Here is a 21,979-nt window from a genome sequence, read left to right on the forward strand (position 1 = left end):
AGCGGAGTGAGCAGTCAGACAGACGGAAGAAGGCCTTCCTGGTGTTTCAGATCACACAAAAAAGAAAAATTGCACTGATTTTTTTGTTGGGATCATTAGAAAACAAAGGGCACAGTCTGCAGCTGTGGAAAATAACTCAAGACAGTTTTATTAAGGCCTTTTTAATCGGTTTATGGAGCTATCATCATTTGGAAACCATTAAGGCTCTTTTCAATTACATTTTGGGGACGAGAGAGATGGTGACTGGCTCAAATAGGCAAACAGTGAGTCCCCTGCCCCCAAGCTGGGAGACAATGACAACTGGCGAAACAGAGAAGAAAGAAATATGCCCCGAGAGGAAGAACTGACAATCCGGGATCTCAGACTGACAAGTGATGGCTCAGAGGGTTTGAGAAATGTTCCCACGAGACGTCTTGGGTTGGGGCCAACCTGGTAACAGGGCTGAAGGGACCAATGAACGCCTGCGCACCCCATCTGGGATAGCACTCAGTGAACCGAAGACGGCAGAATCGAAGGGAACCTCGTGGGTCGCCTCATCTAAGCAGTCAGGGGCATGGGCCTCAGACACGAATCCTTTAGCTCAGGGTGACCCGGGGAGTTGCAGGGTCAGCTGACTCACTGCAGCATAAGCACCGTGACAAGCGTCTTGCAAGGTGGTGGTATCGTGGAACGATGCCAAGAGCAGAGTATGCTGCCTGGCATGCTGCACTCCAATCACAGCATGAAACATCTTCCAGGGCTGAGCTTCCTAAACGGGCTGCCTTGGTGCCTTGGTGTGCTGTGCCTGAATTACAGGTGACAAAGGGACTCATCTCTTCACTCTCTCAAAGCTACTGGGCAGGGCAGGGCTGGCATCTTCAGGTGTGGCAGTAACTGTTCTCTCTTCCTCTCGCACCGCACACTTACCGTGCTCTATGTGTGGCACAACTTGACAAAGATCGGAAAGTACGGCTGTAAAGCACCCCAGACATCCCGGACAGGGAGTCAGCCAGCCTCTCAGAGAAGGGAGGGTTCACATGTCTCGATTTTGTCCCTTCTACAGAAGCGCAGCCTCCCTTGAATGGAAACTGCCTCCTAACATGCATTCCAGGCTGAGTACTGTCCTGAAGGCGATGGCAGAACAAAGACGTTCCCTCCAGCACCCAAGACTTCGATTACAGGGAGGGCACTTGAGAGATGCTGCTTCTTTTCCAGAACGACCCACAGCCCTTGCTTCCATGGCACAGCTTCCCATATCCCCATTATCCTCACCATTCCTCAGCTTCACATCCACATCCGTGACTTCCCTAATTCCAATGACCTTCACCCCGCCTTGTCCACCTACTCCCAGTGCCAGAAGCTGGACCTCCAACTTCATCCAGAACCTCGTCTTTCTCAGAAATCCTGTAACAATGGGCTTTTCACACCTGCAGGACTCCCAGAGGCTCACAGTAATTGCACCTGCTGCTCTTCCTGCATGGAAGCCCCTTTCCCCGTCTATCAGGACCCCCCATGCAGCTGCCACCACTGCTCCCTGAACCATCACCTCCTGTTACCCTTGGCTCCCCCACACGACCACACTCGACATGCAGACCTCAGCCCTGCATGGGCGCTGCAGCCTCCCCTCTGCCCTTGTACCTGGTACCAAGAAAGAGGAAGGGAGATGCAAGAGAGGAAAAAGCAGCACAACAAGAACTAACATGTATTGAGCAAATCACTCCGTTCCAGGCACGGTGCTTCATGTTTTGCACGGATTACGAGACCTGGGTCTCACAATTGCATGAGACAGGTGTGGCATTATCATTTCAGCATCATAGATCAGGAAACTCAGGCTTACAGAGCTGGAATTCAAACTTGGGGACAGAGATTCTTAACCCTGGGGGTTCATAAATATTCAAAAGATTTTAAAAATATACTCTGTGCCCCAGCCCCACCTCAGGCCAATTAATTCACAATCTCTGGTGCTCAAGATCTTTAACCAGTGATTGCTGAGAGGGGGCAACTCACCTTCCCCACCAACAACCCTCAGGACATGTGTCTGTGTCTGGAGACATTCGTGATGGTCACTACCGGTGGGGACTGGTGGGGATGCTACCGGCCTCTAGCGGGCAGAGGCCAGGGATGCTGCCAACCACGCCACCGTGCACAAGACAGCCCCACCACAAAAACCAAGAGTACCGCTGTCAGGAAACCCTGTGTTAGGAGGGAGAAAAGGGGTGAGGGAGGAAAAAGAGGGGAGAGCTCAGATCCCTCTAGGTTTATGCATATCGTAATTTCTCCACCTGTAAAAGGAAGGCACCGCTGCTTATCTCTGGATAATATCTGCAAAAGACTCAGGATGAGAGATGGTAATGCGGATTCAACCGTCACCATTTAAATCAGGATGGAAATGAATAGGAAAATGCCTGCACATGGGAAACCTAACCGGGAAGGGGGTGAGGATGGGGAAGAACGTGCTGAATCAGGCTCTTCTGAATCACAAATATTTAAATATACAGCCTCCGAGATATCAGACTTTGTCTTGGCTTCAGGGTTCAGGGACTTTTTTAAATGGGCCCATTAAATGTAAGCACAAGCGTGCACATTCTCAAACATTTTACATAATTTTCCAATCTCTGTAGTTTCATCGGATACACCTGCCACCATGAATAAATTCATCATCTGCAGCCACAGCGGCAGGGCCCTGCTACCCAGGAAAGCAGAAAATCAGAGTGTCATAGAACACGCTCTTGGAAGAGTTTTGGGTCGTTCAAAATTTTGCAGGTACAGAAGTGAACCATGGGAGTGGGGCAGGGGTTGGGGGGATGTGGAAAGACAAGGGAACAGGGATAAATGTTCCTTGAAAGAGCAGGGTCACAAAAACAGTCTTGTCATGATGACTTTGAGTATTGAAGCTATGAAGTCCAGGTTTTTAAGTTTCTCGGTGTGGCAGATTAAGGACAGCCAAAACTACTCAGAGGACATTCCTCTCATCAAAGGACAGGGTAAGAATTTCAGATTCTGGGACCACTGGCCCCATCACTAAGCTTTCTTCTCCATACTTGAAATTACAGTCACGCATCGATGGGGTTCTGTCCTGAGGAATGCATCCTTGGGTGATTTCATTGTGTAGCAGAGTGTACTTACACACACCTAGATGGTGTAGCCTACCACACACCGAGGCTACGCGGTGTGGTCTATTGCTCCTGGGCACAACCCTGTGCAGTGTGTTACCGTACTGAATACCGTAGGCAACTGTAACTCAGTGCTAATTATCTGTGCATCTGAACACATCTAAACATAGAAAAGATACAGTAAAAATAATGTAAGAGATAAAAAAATGGGACACCTGTATAGGGCACTTATCATGAATGGAGCCTGCAGGACTGGAAGTTGCCCAAAATTTTCAGGAGATTTATAAAGCTTTTAAGAGTCGTAGATCACAAAAGCTCTTTCTAAAGAAACGCTTAAGGCTCCTACTCATTTCCTTTAGTCCTTGGCATGGTGCCCAGTAAACCATGAATCTCTGCAAGCTGCACCTGAACATACAGGTAAGCCAGGTAAGGTAGTGCTAGAGCTGTGAACTGGGTCAAGTGGTGACCTTCATTTTAGAACCTGCAGGAAGCATTCATGACATCAATGATTTTGGAGTTGCTGTTGTGCCGGCAACTGTGCTGGGCTTGGAGGAAACACAGGTAAATTACACAGACCCCGTCCCACAGGGTCAAGTGCAACCAGGTAATCCCACCAGAGACTGAGGAGGCTCCTACGACAGCAAGCTTAGCATCCCTGCATCCCAGAGTAGCCAATATCACCCCAACGGAGTGGATGCAGGGAGAGTGTCATAGAGGAGAAGGCATTTCAGTGACTGGACCAGAACAGCCTGTCACCCGGGACACTCAGGGGCAGCTGGGACTTATGACTTGGTACTTGTCAGGCTCCATGAAAACCTGAAAAAGAAAGTTCTCCGTGCTCTGTCCCCCTACAGGAAAAAATCTTCAGAGGCCATTTTCTCAAATAGGGATGTGGGGAAAAAACAATTGTCCCCAAAGAAATTCAGACCAAACTAAGGGACGGCAGGCGAAGCTGTGGCCGGGGCAGAGTCGCCCGTGCCCTGGCAGCACCGCTTCTCCCACCCACCCTGCTCACTGCTCCCTTCGGGGCATTGTGCCCAGGGTGCAATTCAGTTAAAGCATCTCCTGTCAGGGACACTGAGGAAATAAGCGGGAAAACCACTGAAGTGGGCATCACGTGTGCTATGGAAAGACAAGCTCAGCCCACATTCTGAACTGCAGCTGCAGTCTCGGGGGTGGGGTGACAAGGCCTCCCAGAGGACAGAAGCTGCGTGGTGGCTGGGGAGAAGCACACATCTGGGGACAGAGAGGTGGCAGGAGGGTCAGAAGCAGGGGCGGGTAGCACGGAAAGCCCTCAACAAGCATGGACAGACCTGATTTGAGCTACAGTCACAGAGCTAAGCAGCTGCATGACCTTGGAGGAGTCCCCTCATGTCCCTGGGCTTCAGTGGCTTCATCTGTAAATTGGAGATAAAAATAGACAAACCACTGGGCTGTGTGAGGATTAAACAAGCCAGTGTCAGAAAGTGCACGTAATAAATCGATGCCTGCTAATGTTTAATGAGTGAATAAACGGCACAGTGGGACCTTGCTCAACATCCTCTCAGATTAACTTTCCCATCTGTCAAATGGGGGCACAATCCTCCAGGAGTTGTGAGGACACCGAGAAAGTGGCTCTCAAAGTGTCTGGTTAAAACAGAGCGTGGGGCCCCCAGTTTCTGCCTCAGGAGGTTTGGAGTGAGGCCTGGGAAGAGCCTGGGCCCAGGTGCTGCCGCTGCAGGCCCAGGGAGACTCTCCGAGACCCACTGCTCTATCTAAAGCACTCTGAAGCACGTCTAGAGTACAGACTCAGCAGATGCCGGCTGTGATTATTTTGAGAGAGTCTGAGGGTGTTCAAAGAATCTATTTCCAATTCCTCTCAAGTAGAGAATGCTGCTTCCCTTCACTTGGATAAGGCCAGGAAAGGCCACATTCTTCTCCCAGCTACCCCCACACTCCCAAGGCCTCGGAATTCACTACTCTTCCAGGGGGAGGAGAAGGGCAAAGGGATGAGGATGGCTGCAGCCTTCTCCTGCACAGAGAGCAAAGCCCTGGGAATCAGGAGAGCTGGACAGGGCCCCAGTTCTGCCCGCTGAGTGATCTGGGGCAAGTCCTTTAACCTCTCAGATCCTCAGCAACTGCCTCTATGAAACGAGGGCTTTGGAATTTCCATACACAGAGTTTTGCTAACATCCAGGGTTTTCCAAAATTCAAGATGAAAACAGTGAGGCACAGAGGAGTGAAGTGACTTGCTCAGGGTCCCGGGGCTCAGCCAGTCAGTGGCAAGTGAGGGGCCGAGTTCAGAGTCCTGCTGTTGAATGCAGGGTAACCAGAAAACACATAGGTTAACTATTAAGATAAAACAATACATACTGCTAATGTGCCATCTAAATCATCTTATAAACCTCCAGGTTTGCAGCTTACTCTCTTGGGAAACCACTGACCCATGTTTGTCTGCTCTAAATACTGAACCACGGACCCAAAGACAAATTGGATGAAGCCTGCAGAAAGCAGACGTCAACATTCCTCCTGACACTGGAAGCCAAGCCAAGGGCTCGAGGGGTAGGCAGAGGCACAGGGGTCACAGGGGTCACAGGACCAAACATCCAGGGGTGGCTCTGAGCACCTTCTCCACAGTCAAGGCCCAATAAATGGACAACAAATCAATGAACCATCCGGCATTTTCCATCCTGCATATTCGTGGCCTGCCTGACTGAGGAATCAGAAACCCAAATTTTGTACAGAAACTATATTAAAGTGGTGACACTGATTTGGGGGTGGGTCAAGAGAATGCCCTTCAGTGATGTTCTATTGCCTGTTGATACAGCAGACCCACGTCTGGTGCAGGCTGGTTGTGTAAAAACAGCCCAATGCTGATCCAGCATGGTTGGCGTGTGTTACACCCCCACCTTGGGGCCTCTGCAGGAGCGGCCTGATCTGAGAAGTCCGCACAGTCATTCAGCAAATGTTAGCCGAGCACCGTGCGTGCTATGGGCAAGCCGGATAACTCACTAAGCTCTCTTGCTTTTGGAATGTGCCTTCAATCTAGAATGCCCCGGCCCTTTGCCTCACCTACATCCAACTCTTCCCCACGTTTCAAGACATAACTCCACCTCTCAGGACCTCAGTTTCCCCATCTATAAAGAAGGGATAATAAATGTGTCAACTCGTTGTTGGAAAGATGAACTGAGATGACTCATGCAAAGGGTTTAGAGCCCGGTGCTTTGTAAGTACTGCGAATGTATCAGCATTCACCATTATTAATCAGAAGAATTATCGTTCTTACAAAGAGTTTATAGTTAGCTGAAGGTTCTACATTTAAGGTCTGAGCCCTAATTTCCTCAAGTCAGGCGTTAGGTTCTTTCCCTCTTCCCTCACTCCTCCCTCCATCTTCAAGTAAGGTTGGAAATAGAATTTCCCCGTTGCTGAAAGCACAGTTTTCAAAACCGCTCACTCCCCTCTGCTCTGTTGGGTGCTGACACGCCAGCATGTTCCCCTCTCCCCATTCAAGAAGGCAGAAGACACAGGAATGAGGAGATGAGATACTAGGATCATCATCTGGGCTGCAGCAGCAACTCGGTAACCACAGGCAAGACACTTTATTTTTCTCTGTTTTAGTTTCATCATCTTTAAAACAAGAGGGTTGCATCTTTCTTTGTGGTTGTTCTCAATGGCACAATTTCTAAAATAAATTTTACAAGAGCACAACTTACAAAGCGGATTCAAGACAACGCTACTTTGGGGCAAGCACAGGTAGGAGGCTGCCAGAGATACAGCCCCTTGCCTTGGCCATGGTGTATTATCCAGTCTCCAAGACTGTCCCCAAAGATCCCTGCCACCTAAAGTTCATGCCCTGGGTAGCCTCCTCCTACGTTGTATCAGGGTCAGACTATGTGACCAATAGAATTGAGCAGACATAACAGTATATGATATCCAAGGTTAGGTTATAAAAGTCACTGTGGCTTTTGCTTTCCTCTCTGTTTAAACTGCTTACTCTGGGGACAGCCTGCTTCTACGTAAGGAGGATAGTCAAGGAGCCCTATGGAGAACGCTCATAGTCCTAAGGAACTGAGGCCTCCAGCCACGCCAGCGAACTATCTTCAAAGCAGAGCCTTCAGCCCCAGTCAAGCCTTCAGATGACTGCAGCCCTGGCTGACATCTTAACTGCAACCCCCTTAAAGATGCAAAGCCACAATCCCCAGGCAAGCTACTCCCAGATTCCTTATTTACAGAAATTGTATGAGACAACAAATGCTTGATGTTTTAAGCTGCTACATTTTGGGGGCCCAGAAGATGTAGGTGATCGGCATCAAGTTTTATAAACTTATTGCCTCCAGCAAAATGCCAAATCCCCACCGAGCTAACAAATGCAGCCACACTCTGGAAGGAAGTTTAAGACAATCCAGCTTCTTTTTTAAAAGAACACACAGATCCTTGCTTAGACCCACTGAGGAATGATTACCCTCATGGGGCTGCTACAGCCCCCGAGGTGAGAGATGACCCCCATGTCGTGACTGGTCACCCTGACGCCCTCAGAGCTGAGGCACCTGCCAGGCACACAGTAAGGACTGGGGCTCAGCAGCTAACGAGAGCGCGGGTCCCAGAAGCAAACTGCCTGGGTTCAAAACCAAGCTCCACCTCTTCCTGGCTGTGCAACCTTGAAATAATCATATAACCTATCCTAGCTGTAGTTTTCTTATCCGTCACATGAAAAAATGTGTGTTGTGTGGATTACATGAGATATTACTACTTTTGTTAAAGCCTTATCATGATGTCTGGTATACTGCAAGGACTAGCTAAATCTTAACTTTCATTACTAATACGTTACTACTGAGAAATGAAGCTCAAATGCAAGGAGAAGGAAGGATAGATACTTTTCTAAGGAAGGGTCTGACATCAGAGGGTACCATTCATCCACTTTCCATAACAACAACATCCACCATGGCAGTTTCCTTAACGCCTAGATTCCTTGACATTACCCCCATTGAGAGACGGGTGTGTGCTACTTCAGAGCCGCCATGTTGCGAGGGAGCCCAACCTGGCCTACACAGACCACATGGAGAAGCCCTGAGTTGACAAAAATAAAGAGATGCAGGGCCATCACCCACTGGTCCAGCTCCAGCCACACACACGTGGACACTGTAGGAGGTACCCCAACCAGAAACACTGAGCTAAGCCCTTCCCAAACCTCTGACTCACAGAAACCATGAGAGCTAATAAAACAATTGGTGTTGTTTTAAACCAAGTGTTGGGTGACGTTAGGCAGCAGTGGAGAAGTGGAATATCCATAGTAAGTACATGTGACACTCATACAGAGTTAGTTCCCTGTCCCCTCACTGTCTCGTTTCATCCTCACAATTGCACTGGGAAAAACATACAATTATTCTCACTTTATAATGGTGAAGTAGACTCCAAGAGGGTAACTGAATGACCCAAGGTCACATAACTAGTGAGAAGCAAAGCAAAGACTCCTGTTCAGGAATTCTGGCCCCAGTTCCAGTGGTTCTTTCCTGCTATACCATAGCTGACTCTCAGAATAGACATGAACCAGAAAGTCAAAAACACACATATCCAAACACGTGCACGAGTGAACATCAAAGGGGATCATTCTGTTCCAACTTCCAAGACATACAGAAACGAGGGCTTTGCTAAAAGCAGCACTGCCCAGACAACAGAAATATGCAAGAATAAAACAGGCATTTACTTGAAAGCCACATAATTAGCAAACGGTTAGGAAGGGGCAGGGACTGGCGAGAGCCCATTGTTTCTACCTCCAGGTATCTCAGCTGACAGCCTCGCCTAGGTGTCATTACAGAAGAGTTTTCAGAAATACTCATCATACCCCAGAGAAGTTTCAGCACAAGCACAGATGACGGCAGCGTCCTGGGCTGTGTGGCCCTGCACTCTGATGGGACGTCAAGATGAGCTTCTGTAACCAAAAAGTGCTGTGATAAAGGGAGCTTCTATTTTCACTCCACTGACTGACATTCCTTGTTTGCTTCTATGGCTTTTTCACTAAAATCCTTAAAGACACCAAGGATGGAGATAGAAGAAGTCCACTGCTCATGGGTATGAAGGCAGCACCTTACAGTAAATGTGCAGCCATAGTAGATCACTTTGGAATAAGATGGCCACAGACCAAGACTTCCAAACGCATCTATGGAAGCTCTGAACAGGACCAGGGGTTCGTCACAGAAGAATTCTACCAAAAATAACTTTTTAAGGGTCTAAGAAGTAACATGATCAAGAAACACAGAAATAGAGAATAAAAACAAATAAAATCTAATTCTCAGGTGCAAGTGAAAACACTAGAAAGTAAGTGATTGTCAGAGTCAACAAGCTCAAGGTCTGAATTCCTATATAGCTATGTTATCTTTCAAAGAACACAGGGACAAAGAGAATTGCATCATTCACATATGTTGTGCCTTAAAGCAATGGTTTCCAAACAGTCTGTCCTATCCCAGAATCACCTATATTTTTTTTTTAACACCCATATTCTTGGGTCCCACTCCCAGAGACTGTCAATCAGCAGGTCTGGGGTGGGTCCCATGGATATGCATTTTTGGTATATAGTCCTAATGCACAACCAAGTTCAGGAACCACCCATGTGGCAGAGAATGTTCGTTGTGAATGTAGTAGCAGAACTCTAAAATGTTACTGGAGAATACGGCTTCCTTGAATAAAATCTATCTTTTTCAGACTCCCCTCCAGCTAGGCGGCAGCTAAGTGTAGCCCTACAACTGAGTTTACCAATGGGATCTAGGAGGAACCGAGGTGTGAAATCTCCAAGACATGCTCTTAAAGGCAGGTAATATGTCCCGCCGTAATGCTGCTACTTTCCTGCCGGCTGGAATGTGGGCAACATGGCTGAAGCTCTGATAGTCAGATAGACCACGAGATGACCTTGGAAATGTCAATCACGCAGGCTGGGGAGGAAGATAAAGGAATCCCACATCCCTGGTATTTACATCCCTGCACAGATGGCCTCCCGACATCTTAGACACAAAGAGAAATAAGATGCAAATCTTGCTTAAACCATTGTTAGTTGGGATTTTTTGATAACTCCCAGTGAAATCAAAGGCTCATACCACGAACTACCTTAGAGTTTCCCTCAAGTTCTAATAGGCATTGTCACCGCTCAAAGAGTATGAGGCAGGTGATTTTAATTGGTGATTTATAAATGAGGAAAATGAAACGAAGAAAAGTGCCATTACTTGCTTAAAGCCACATAGCCATTAAACTAGGAATGGAGCCAAGATTCAGACTCATGAGTCCCAGCTTCAGAAGCCAGTGGTCTTTTGCCTGCCCTATTTTGCAGGGATTCAGGGCAGGAGGCCACTTCTGTAATAGAATTCATACCTATCAGAAAACTGAGCAGGGAGGGAAGCTTCCGGCTAGTGAGCCTACAAGCAAGAAGAGGAAATCTTCCAGCAAACACAACTCTTTTCTGCCTCTGTTGTACTCTGCCTTTTTCCCCCTTTTCCTTTTCTATTTTTCACTTCCTTGATTCTTAGTTGGTTCTTTAGGTAGGCCTGAGTCATAATAATGTAAATACACTTGGTGGAAAACAATTCCCTCAACCTGGGCCATCTCACCTAACTAACCAACCCCCTCTGAACTACCACCATGGCTGTCACCTGCTGAAAGAGAACCCGCAAGAAATCAAACAAGCCTTCGCTAAGGCAAGAATGGAAGTTCTCCAAATTAGGGACCTCCTCAGACTGGCCTAGACCAAGGGACATTGTTATCACTGAGTCTCCATTTTCACAGACGTACAATAGAGATATGAAGTCACACAAGCCGCTGACGATGGTTGTTAGAGATTACAGGAGAGTGGGCGTGGCATATAGTCAGGGCTGAGTAAACACACAGCGTTCACCATACCCTGACATTTGTATTTCATTATGAGCTTATCTCTTCCCCTACCTCCCCCTACAGGCTATAAGAATCAGAAGAAAGGGAGTTCTGTCGTTTTTTTTTTTCTTCACTGCTGTTTCTCAGCACAGAGAACAGCATGAGATATGTAACATGGGTGCAGTAACTGTCTGGGCAATGAGTAAACAAACGAGCATGGTGCAGCGGGGCCACTTTGCCCTAAGCCAGGCTCTCTGGGCTTAGCTAGAAAACCGACTCACTACGTTGAGAATTCTTTCCTGCTAAGACAACATGTTTCATGTTCTTGCTACTCACATGAGATAACCCTCCTTGGATATCCTCTATCTGCCTTTCCACACTTCTCCATCAACACGTACCTCCACCAGGCTTGAGAAACCACGAGAAATCCTCAGGGGCTCTCCTTGTTGGTTCACCTGAAGTCTCCTCCCTCACCAGGGAACTCCCAAAGGCCTTGGTCTGCATCACCGAGGGAGCCCACTGTTCCTCAGTGACATGCTGGATAGTGTCACCAGCATCACTAGCAATCCCAATCACACGAACAGCATATTACAGTTTGTAGTGTTCTCTCTTCAGGGAGTTTGAAGTCTAACATTCTTTATTCCAGGAAATGGAAAAAAGAAACAGCAGGGAATATCTGTATTTGACTAAAAATAATAAAAAATTACCCATAATTTTGAAAATGTACTATGCACCAGGCACACTCATGGCTTTCTATAGCCATCACATTTAGTATAATTCTCACAAATACTCCACGAAGCAGGTATTATCTTCCAAAGTTGACTGATGAGACATCTGGATTTCAGGGAGGTTGGGTAACTTGCTCAAGTGCTCACAGCAGAAACCACCAGGGCTGGGATGTAAGCTCAGGCCTGTCTGTGTCTCAAAGGCCGTGCTCCTCACAGGCATGCTCTAATTCCCCCCCACTGCAAGAACTGGAAGCAGTGGGAAATGAGTGTGGAAGTTCATGTGCGTTTTCAGGGCACACGTAAGCATGGATGCAGGCATGTGAGGGTGGCAGGGGCAACAGAGGCGAATGGGTTAGTGTTCCAAATTTCTAAAGAGTTGCTACAAAAGAAAGCCATACTCTAAAAGGGGTGGGGGGAATGATATGCAAAGCCAAGAAAGTTCCAATTACTGCTTCAGATAAGCAACAAGTCTCGGATTCCGAATTTGCAGAAGCTGATCATACGGTGCAGTGACGATGAGGCCCAAGGGAAATGCCCATCAGGGCCACAACTGCAGGCGCACCGTTCACACTACAGTCTAAGTAACAGGGCCCCCTCAAGATGACAACTAGGTGTAGGAACCCTAAGCATGTCAAAATGAACCACTAAGAAACAAGGGGTAGGTTCCATCAATTAGCTCCGCTTAATATCTTTGTGGATGTGGCCTTCTTATCCCCATTTTTCAGGTGGGAAAACTGAGGCTCAGAGAAGCTAAATGATTTGCCAGGCCATTCAGCAAAGGCAGGGAGGAAGCCAGATTCACACCCAGGCCAGAGTCAAGAATGCCAGCTCTTTCCAGGCCCCCGGCTGCACTTCCAGGAGACACGTGCAAGGGCTGGGGAGATCAGGATGTTGGAAGGCTGCCTCTCCGGGCTGCAGGCGCCCTTTACCTCGCACTTCTCCACGACCGGCTGCTGCCCACACTCGGAGCTGTTGCCCGCCACGATGCCAGCCCGGAGGTTCTCGCTGTCCCCAGTACCCTCCTCCATGGAGTAGGTCTTGGAGTGGTTGCCGCGGCGATGGGCTGGGGCTCGGCCCTGGGCCAGGCTGAGCTGCCTGCGGAGGGCCCGGTTCTCCTCCTCCACCTCTCGCACGCGCACCTCCAGGCTCTCGCGCTCCCGCTGGCTGGAGGCTGTGTACCTGGGGCTGTGCGCCTGGGACTCCAGCGGAGACAGAGACACCGGCTTCCCATCTGAGGGTGGGAAAGACCAGGGAAGAGTTAACCGGAGTGAACCGTGCCCCCAGCCCCTCCACGTACCCCAGACACCCATTATTACACAGTGAGGCTCCTTGCACAGCCCCATTTTTAAGGGAAAGCAGATGGAAAGTGAGTTACAAATAAATGCATCCAGATTGAACTGGGAACAAAGTTGAGAACAGAATGACTTATTATGGTGATAAAAACTAATATGCTTCTTAGAGAAGACAATCATAATAAAATTGTTCCTAATTAAACACACTGTCCTCTTCTCTCTGCTTGGAATGATTCGAGGTAGATGTTCTTAACCATAAAGCATTATGAAAATGAAGGAGAGGAGGGAGAGAGAAAAAAGGAGGGGGGAAGACGTATACAGGAGTAGAGGAGAGCAAAAGAGAAAGAGAAGGAGTAAAAAGAAAGTAAACAATAGTAACTAAGTTTACTGAGCTCTTCCTATGTGAACTCCTATACATCCTTCGAAACCCTGGTTTGAAAGCATCACCTTCCAGGAGAAACCTTCCTCCATTTGCCGGCAAAATATCCTTCAGCATATTCCAACAGTAATTTGTACACAGCGCTATGAAAACACATAAATGTCATAGTGTATTTAGTAAATTGTTTTACTAAATGTTTCCTATGATTGGGAATTCAATGAGGGCAAAAGCTGGGTTACTTGTCTTTGAGGTAACAAATCACAATATCTGATAAACGGTGGAAGGGTGGATATGTGTAACAATGCCAATAATAAATAATGAAGACCAACAAGGAAGAAGAAAGTAGGAGCTTTTTTTTCCTCAGGGTTTTCCCAGAAAAACCGTTACCATTAAACTGAGAGCAAGCAATCATACGGAACAATCATACGACCCTGCCATAGAAACTGAGGCGTGGAAAGGATAAGCGGGTCTCGCAAAGTCATATAACGAGACTGGTGGTGCCAGAATTTACGCCCACCCATTCTCTTAGGCCTCAGCCTGTGCGACCTCCACTTAAATAAACTATCATAATAAGCTATTCAGAGAGCCAACGATTTAAAAAAAATTTTTAACGTAAAAACCCCAACTCCCAAGGATAGTTAGCATATTGCCTTGTACACAGTAGGTGCTCAATGCTTGCTTACTGTTGAAGAACCCCAGTGACACAAGACATACCCAAAACTGTCACTTCTTTTTATTCCCACTCTGCAGAAATCCTGGGCTCCAGCTACACTTGCAGCTGCCTCAGGGGCTACACCAAGCAAAAAAATCACATCTCTAGAAAATCAACCTTTCTCAGCTGCCTGTCAAAAAAAAAAAAAAAAAAAAAAGAATGCCTCTGTTTTTTCATACTTCGAGTTTTGTCTCCTTCCTGCCCAAACCCCACTGAGCTTCCAAACTGTCCCAGAGAGTCTCTGTGACTCACAAGACTTGAGGATCAAAGAATGTGATGAATTACACCCTGCACGTCTCACCTGTGCTGTCCACGCTGCCCACGCTGTGCCGGCCTCTGCCCAGGGCTTTTGATGTAACGCTGGGCCTTAACAAATATGACTCCTCCTTTTCCCTCTTAATCACCTCAGGGTTAAACGCCTAAGCTCCTGGTGCTCTCCTATCAATGCAACGAATATGACCCACTGAATTCCACTGCCTGGGACCACAAATCAAACGCTGGGGCAGAGTCTGCTGGGGACGTACAATCACAGGTTGATTAGGGTTGCATTGTCATCAAGCCGGCCAATTACAAACGCCAACCCAAGCTTTTGAAACCTGTCTCCCTGTTTGGTAAAACCAAATTAGTCCCACTGAGAATGAAAAAGCAGCTGATAGCAATTGTGGTTTTTCAACTAACATCGACCCTTCAAAGCCGGGCTGGGCAAAGACGAACATCAGCTTCCTTCGGGGTAGGGAGTTAGATTTTTGCGCAGTGCCGCTTACGATGTGCACCACGCTAGGTCGTTCACGCTGGTAACGCCTTGCACTGTGACCGCGGCACAAGGAGGTGTGACAGTTATCCCTGTCACGGATGCAGAAACTGAGACGAAAACTTTAGGCCACGTTCCGATTGTGTTGCAGCCTGACTGGAAACAAGGTCTCTGTGACTTTGAACCCAGCCACGCTCCCGCATTTATGTGCTGGGTTAGAGGCAAAGATGCTTTGGGGCTTGAGGGGCTCTTCTTTCTCAGGAAAATATTTTGGAGCATTTGGGCAGGAAGCCAGGAAGCTCTGGAAACCCACCAGGGTCCCAGGGTCTCTGGAAAATTCACAACTAATGGAAATGATGAGTTTGTTCTTTGGAGGGGTTACGTCACTGCTCTGAGCTTCGGTTTTCTGTTCTGTGAAATGGGAACACAAATGCTAACCTAGCGAAAGCGATGGGAGGTTTAAGTAAGATGCCAAAATAAAAGCACAGCGCCTCTTCCTGGGAGGCACTTGGTGTAAATGAGCTGCTATAACCCCTGCGCAATGAGGGGAGGTGACATCATGGGTAAGGTGAGTGGATGTGTAATTTAAGGTGTTAAAGGCTGTGAATTCTCTCAACACAGGGATGTTCTGTATGTGGTATGTGGGAGCAAATGGCCAACAAACCTTGGCTTCCTTTGATATAGACTTTGATATGTGGCACCTCTGACTTTTTTTCCTTTGGCCTTAGCCAGGTCAAGGTTAATCCATAAGCAGGAAGAGCAGGCAGGCAGGTAGACTTCACCACGGAGCCTGGCCAGGTCACCTCGCTCCTCTCCCGAAAGCCCCACATATTCCACGTTTATGTAAATTATAATAGATCATATCCTGATAGGAAATGCCATCAACATCCTGTGCCCATCTCTGCCCTGCTTTAGAGCCCACATGGTTTCAAACAAACTTAGCTCGCATAGACTTGCAGGTGTTTTCCCACTTCAAAAAAACTCTACAGACTTGTCACCAATGAAGACACACAGAATAATAAATGGCAGGCCTCGGCGAGAGGGACCAGTGTTGAGAAAGGCAATGCCATGCTGTACCTAGGGCCTAGCGTGGAGGAAGTGCTCCATAAATGGCAGAATGGTCATTTCTGGTTTGTTTGCTTTTAAGGTACTTCGTCTTGAGCTGGGCCCTTCCTTTTCTCAGCCAGTTTCCCCTTCTGGAAGAGAGGGCACTGCAGATGTGCCGGGAAGCCCCCTCGGCTCTAAGTCTCCACGGCCTGGTGGTCCGGATGACCCCAGGCTGCGTGATCAGAAGTTAATACCAGCAGTCCGCGCTGCCTGGCCACGTTCATGACTCATTATAGTATCAGTCACCTACACTCTTGCTTTCGTTTCCGGACTATTCATTTCTCTGCCTTCTGACCTCTTGTTCAGGCTTCTCCCGACCCTCCAGGAATAGAGGGTGGACAGTGAACGGCCAGCCCCGAGGTGTGGTCTGCACTTTCCCACTGCACCGTGTGGGCCCTGGTCACCCCAGGGACATTGCTCAAGCTGTGTGCACAGGTCATCACCGTAAGGCCCATACGTTGGATTTTGTAGCCTATGTAGACAACTGTGCCCACACCGGAATTTCTCAAACTATTGTGGTGAAGCACCAGTTTTCCTCCCCTAATCCATCCTGGACAAAATGTTGGCCCCATTGCACATGGGTAGCATAGAGCTTGCCCAACGCGCAACTCATCACTTGGATTCAACAAACTGGTCTACGCCCTGTTCATCAGGATAAGTCCACTGATCACACAGTTGTTGCTGCCACAAAGTCCAAATGCTCTAGAAGTTTCTAAATGTCTACTTTGAAGTTCCACATAGATTTTCTTGCAGACTGGTCATGGTTTAGGGACTGCGATGGCTAATTTTATCTGTCAACTTGACCGAGCCATGGGGTACCCAGATATATGGTCAAACATTTGCTGAGTGTTTCTGTGAAGGTGATTTCGGATGAGATTAACATTTAAATCAGTAGCCCGAATAAAGCAGATATCCCTTCCCGGTGTGGGTGGGCATCACCCAATCAGGTCAAGGCCCGAGCAGAACAAAAAGGCTAACTGTCCCCCGAATAAGAGAAAATCCCTCCTCCCTGACTGCTTTCAAACTGGGACATCATCTTTTTCCTGCCTTCAGACCGGAACTGAATTGTCAGCTCTTCCTGGGTGTCAAGCCTGCTGGCATTTGGACTGAAACTCTACCACTGGCTCTCCTGGTTCTCGGGCCTTCGGTCTCCAGCTTGCCCTGCAGATCTTGGGAGCTGCCGGCCTCCATAATCATGCAAGCCAATTCCTTCAAATAGACATATGTATACACACACACACGCACACACATAACATTGGCTCTGGTTCTCTGGATAACCCTGACTAGACGAATACAGGGACCAACAATGGTCTGCAGATCACACTTTGCGTGAACTGTCCAATACCCAATCTCTATCCCCAGGGCCTGGTACACTTCCAAGATCTAACAAGCACTTGAAGGGAATGAAAAGAAGGACCTACATCTAGAACTTAAAAAAAAAAAAAAAAGCATAAAAAATGGCACATCTTAAACTACCAGTTATTTAAAAAGAGACCTCATTTTAATATTAAATGCCAGGGGAGGATGCAGAGATAACCCAGGAAAGCAAACAGATATGCAGAGTAGTGAGAGCATGGGATTCTGTATAGGACAGAGATGAGTTTGAATCATGTTTCTTCCACTTTCTAATAAATAACCTTCGGCAAAGTACTTAGCTTTTCTGTGACTCATTGTCTCCACGTGTAAAATGGGGACATGGGCATGTGTGTACGTGTGTGTGTGTGTGTGCGTGTGTGTGCATACATATTACCTAGCATCAGGCCTAAGCAGAGTAAGTACTCAAATTTTCCTTTTCTTCTCCCAGCCCCTCCCTACTAGACCTGGAGGGGGGACACGTGAAGGCAACAGGGAATAGGATCCTTTGTTTATAAGCCCCTTTAACTTTGCTTCCCCCTACTACCTTACCCTCCAGGTTCCTATTTTTTTTTATATATACACAGTCTATTTATACACAGACGGCATCTTTCTATCACGTAACATGTATATGTGTTGATCTGCAGTTCAGCCCACTTTGAGTTTAAAATGTCAAACAAGACATTATTCAAAACCTTAGCTGACAACATCTTCCTCCGCCCTCCAAAACTTCTCAACAAACATGAATTTATCATCGAATTTGAATCTCTGAATCCACTCAAGATGAATGTTCTGAATTAAGAATCAAAACATCTAAGATTCAGAACAAAGAAGGTAAATTGAAAATCAACCTCCATGCAGTGCAGTGACAGAGATTAGGGACTCGCCATCCAAAACGTCACGAGCGATGATCTCAATCAATCTGCGTGTGTGTTGCACGTCCCTGGATCTCTCCAGGGTGCTAGGGCTTAGCACTGTGCGCTCCACGAATGGCACTGCGGGGGCTCCCATGAAGGGGCTCAGGCCATGCGGGGGTGGCAGACCCAGCTCTCTCTAGTCTAGGAAACCAGGGTCTTGCAGCCATCACCAGATTCCAGGAAAGCTGTCCTCCTGCATCATTCCGCCCGTGATATAGACACTACATCTCTAACCTTTATATGGCAAAATCTCCCTACGTACAATCTGTCACCAAGGCCTGCCAATTCTTCCTTCCTGATGTTTGAAGCACTTGCTCTTCTCATTTTATTTCAAACACCTCATCCCAAGCCAAGGCTTTTCATCTTATCCTAAAAAAGGGGTCATCAAACTTTTTCTGTAAACACCCAGAGAGTAAATTAGGTTTTACTTTGCGGGCTTTGCCATTTTTGCTGCACTTACAGCATAAAAGCAGCCACAGAAAGAAATACATAACAAATGGATATGGCTGTGTTTCAGTAAAACTTTATTTACAAAAAACAAGTGGTGGGCCAGATTTGGCATAGTTTGGGGCCATTGTTTATGGACTCTTTTCCTAAAACACCACACTAGTCTCCTTGGTTAGTCACCCCCACCCCCATCTCTCACTGTTCCTATCTCACAGGTGTCTTGGATAATGTTCTTCAACCCTATTTCCACCACCGTGTAGTTTGACACTTTGCAGAAACAACTCCATCTACTTCAAGGTCATCTATCAAATTCAACAAACACTTGATCAGCTCCTCCTGAGTACATGTCCTTGGAAGCTGTGTGTGTGTCATCTCATCCTAATTTATGCAACACTGTAATGAAGTGGGTGTTCTCACTACTCCTATTTGATTAATGAAAAACAATGAGAAATAGACACACTATTTAACTTGTTCAGTATCATCCCAGCAGCAAAAGGAGGGAGGAGAGTCTTGAACCCAGTCTCACTGGCTACAGATCAGTGGTTCTTTTTGCACCAAACCAGAATGTCTCCTGTTGACCCCTCTCCAAACAAGTTCGATCTAATTGGTGGTGGTGGTTGTTCTTGCTTCATCCCCTGGTCCCTTAGGCCTGTGGCTGCCACTGCAATCACTTGGGAAACTTAAATACTGACGTGCACAGGCCCCAACCCCGGATGAATCAGTCCAGCACCTCTGCAGGTGGGGGGTCTAGTTATCACCATTTTTAAAAGCAGCCACTCCCAAGGGATTCACATGTGTAGTCAAGGTGGAGAAATTCTAGTTTAGGCATCTCGCCAGATTCTCCAGCTTAGATGCAAAGGAGGTCTTAGCATTGCCATATTTTATTACAGTATTGCTCTGACCCGGGGCCCCAGTTCCCTTGCCCAGGCCTCTACTGCACTGTGAGAGCAGGTCCTGTCACACAACCCAAACTCAGGACCTTACTGACTTCCTGGCATTCTACTTCCTCCAAGTGTAGAGCCTGTTTTGCATCCCTCAATCTCCCTTCTTCCTGGATAATGGTCCCTTTCATCCAGCTACCTGACCACCCAGCTGCCTGACTGTCCAGCTTCCCTGGCTCTAGGCTCCCTTCTCTTGACCAAGAGGTCATTTCATTCCAATGAATTTTCCAATTTCTCATCTTCCACAAGGCTATGTTCATTAAGTATTTTGAAACTTTTTTTAGACAATGCCCTCCTTTTAATTAACATAAAAATTTCACACTCTCATCCGATGTCATTTGAAATTTCAAAATAAATATTGCAAAGTCATTTTAGAAAAACTTAAGAAAACTCAGTTTGATCTTAAAAGTTTCACATTATTATTTTCTTTTTAATTTTGGTCCCTAGATGTCCACAAGAGAGCTGAGTCTGCTAAAGAGTCACTAGCTTTTCCCATTCTAGGCAGTTTACAAGTCTGAGCAAGACACGGGTCCAGGTTGAGCCATTGTCTTAAGTTCCAAAGGCGTGGAATGAGATTTGCTGTGGGAAGGAAAATGGCAATAATGATGGGCAAAGGCTACTCATTTGTGACAAGGTAAACAGGGAATGTTTTATCCCAAAATTTCCTAAAGTGATTTTTCTGGAAGTTATCTTTGACAACCCAAAGCAAACTCGAGTTCCAGCAAAGGCCTTGGAGATGGATCTTCTGACAAAGATGGAACAGCAGTAGGAAAAGTGTTCCACACAAGCTTCTAAAAAGAATTTTCAACCACACGCCAGGAAAAGGAGCCTGGATTCATTTCGCCATACCAGGCTGGATGAGATCTGACTTTTGTCTTCCATAAAATTATTTTCAAGAACCTTGTCTTAAAGAGCTTCATTAAGTGTAGAAAATAAAGGCATTTTTTAGCACCAATTTGCTGTACCCATAGCTAGGTTTAGCCTATAAATGCTTGAAGTGTGTCCTAACCAGCAGTGGTGTCAGTTTTTGTCACTTGAAACTTCAGATTCGATGATTTCAAAGCTTCAAATATTTTTTGCCAAATAGCCTAAGTTCTGAAAGTTCGAGGCAGTTGGTCTTTGAACGACTGCTCTCATAGCGGGGCAACTGCGTCTTCCTGCTTCCATATCTGGCCAATTATTTTTCTTTTTGATGTCCAACGAGTCTAAGCACGGACAGAAGGGCTTTATTAGTAGCAGTCAAATAGTCACCAGACAAGACAAAGGAAGATGTACTTAGTGCTCTATTTCCCATAAAATTCAATGACTTGACAGCAGAGTGAAGGTCGTCTCTTAGGCCACCAGGTGGTTTAGAAAACAGCCATTGGGGGGTAATGATAAAAGTGCATGTTGGAAAACGTGAGTAGATATTCGCCCCCAGTCCTGAGGCTCAACCCCTGTGTGAGAGCACAATAAAGGCACATTCCAGTCATCTTCGATCAGCCTCTGTCCCCACTTAGCCCGTTATTTTAATCACTTTCTACATAGCCTCCAAGACCCACCACCTTACTGGGGTATTCAGTGGTTGAGTTTGAGCAATCAGCTTTCCTCCTTCCTCAGCTTCTTGAGCCCTGTTTCAAACATGCAACAGGTAGACACAATCTCTTCTGTCTGTAGATTCACCAAAACTAAAAGTTAAACACGCACCATGATTTTATCTTTTGCAAAATCTAAAGTGGGTCATCATCAATGTGGCTCTAGACTATAGAACCAGAATCAGAAATATCGTAGAATTCCTTAATTTTCTTTAGAAGCACTCAAGATGAAACATTTTGTAAGTGTTTTTTCACTGATCTAATTGTTTAAATCTTTGCAATAAATGTGTTATTTTATATGAAATATTCATGGCCCTTATAAAATCCCATTAATACGTTCCAAGAGTGACGGATCACATGCGTGGAGGAGAATCATATTTTACAGTAAAATTTTTTAAGGAGGTTTGATTATTTTGGTAGCTAAAATCTTGTTCACATCAAGAGAACCACAGGAGATGATTCTTTAGCAAAGGTTTTACATTTTATTTTACATTCATCACTCTAAGTATGTTGAAAACTATCCTTTTCTGACTACGTGAATCTGGACATGCCATAAACTTCAAATTGCCATTCTTGGTGGATGTAGTCATTTACTAAAAAGGATAGCTGTGATTTTTTTTTTTTACTTCAATTGGGAGCGTTAACAATAATGTCCGGTTTGGATTATAGAAGGATGAGAGATGTCAATGGTAAACAGCAGCTGTTTGAGGACTCCAGAAAAGTCAGCAAAGCCCTGGCCGCATCCACTCCTCTTCCTTGGTCCTCCTCAGTGACTCTACTGCTGTGATCATCTTATTGCAGGGATGAAGTATCCAAGTGAATTTCAGGTCTACAGGAAAAAGTTAACAACTCT

The 21,979-nt window shown here is 46.6% G+C and overlaps 1 protein-coding gene across 6 annotated transcripts in view; it reads right to left on the reverse strand.

Annotated features, from left to right (window-relative positions):
- Positions 1-21,979, reverse strand: part of LARGE1 (LARGE xylosyl- and glucuronyltransferase 1) — a 499,273-nt gene that overhangs the window by 268,299 nt on the left and 208,995 nt on the right. For all 6 annotated transcript variants that reach the window (XM_069490824.1, XM_069490823.1, XM_069490821.1 and 3 more), the window contains one exon: positions 12,583-12,884. In XM_069490824.1, the coding sequence (XP_069346925.1) occupies positions 12,583-12,884 (302 nt within the window). The remainder of the gene's footprint in view (positions 1-12,582; positions 12,885-21,979) is intronic.

The sequence above is a fragment of the Eulemur rufifrons genome, chromosome 16 (assembly GCF_041146395.1).
Source record: "Eulemur rufifrons isolate Redbay chromosome 16, OSU_ERuf_1, whole genome shotgun sequence".
In the NCBI taxonomy this organism is placed as follows: domain Eukaryota; kingdom Metazoa; phylum Chordata; class Mammalia; order Primates; family Lemuridae; genus Eulemur; species Eulemur rufifrons.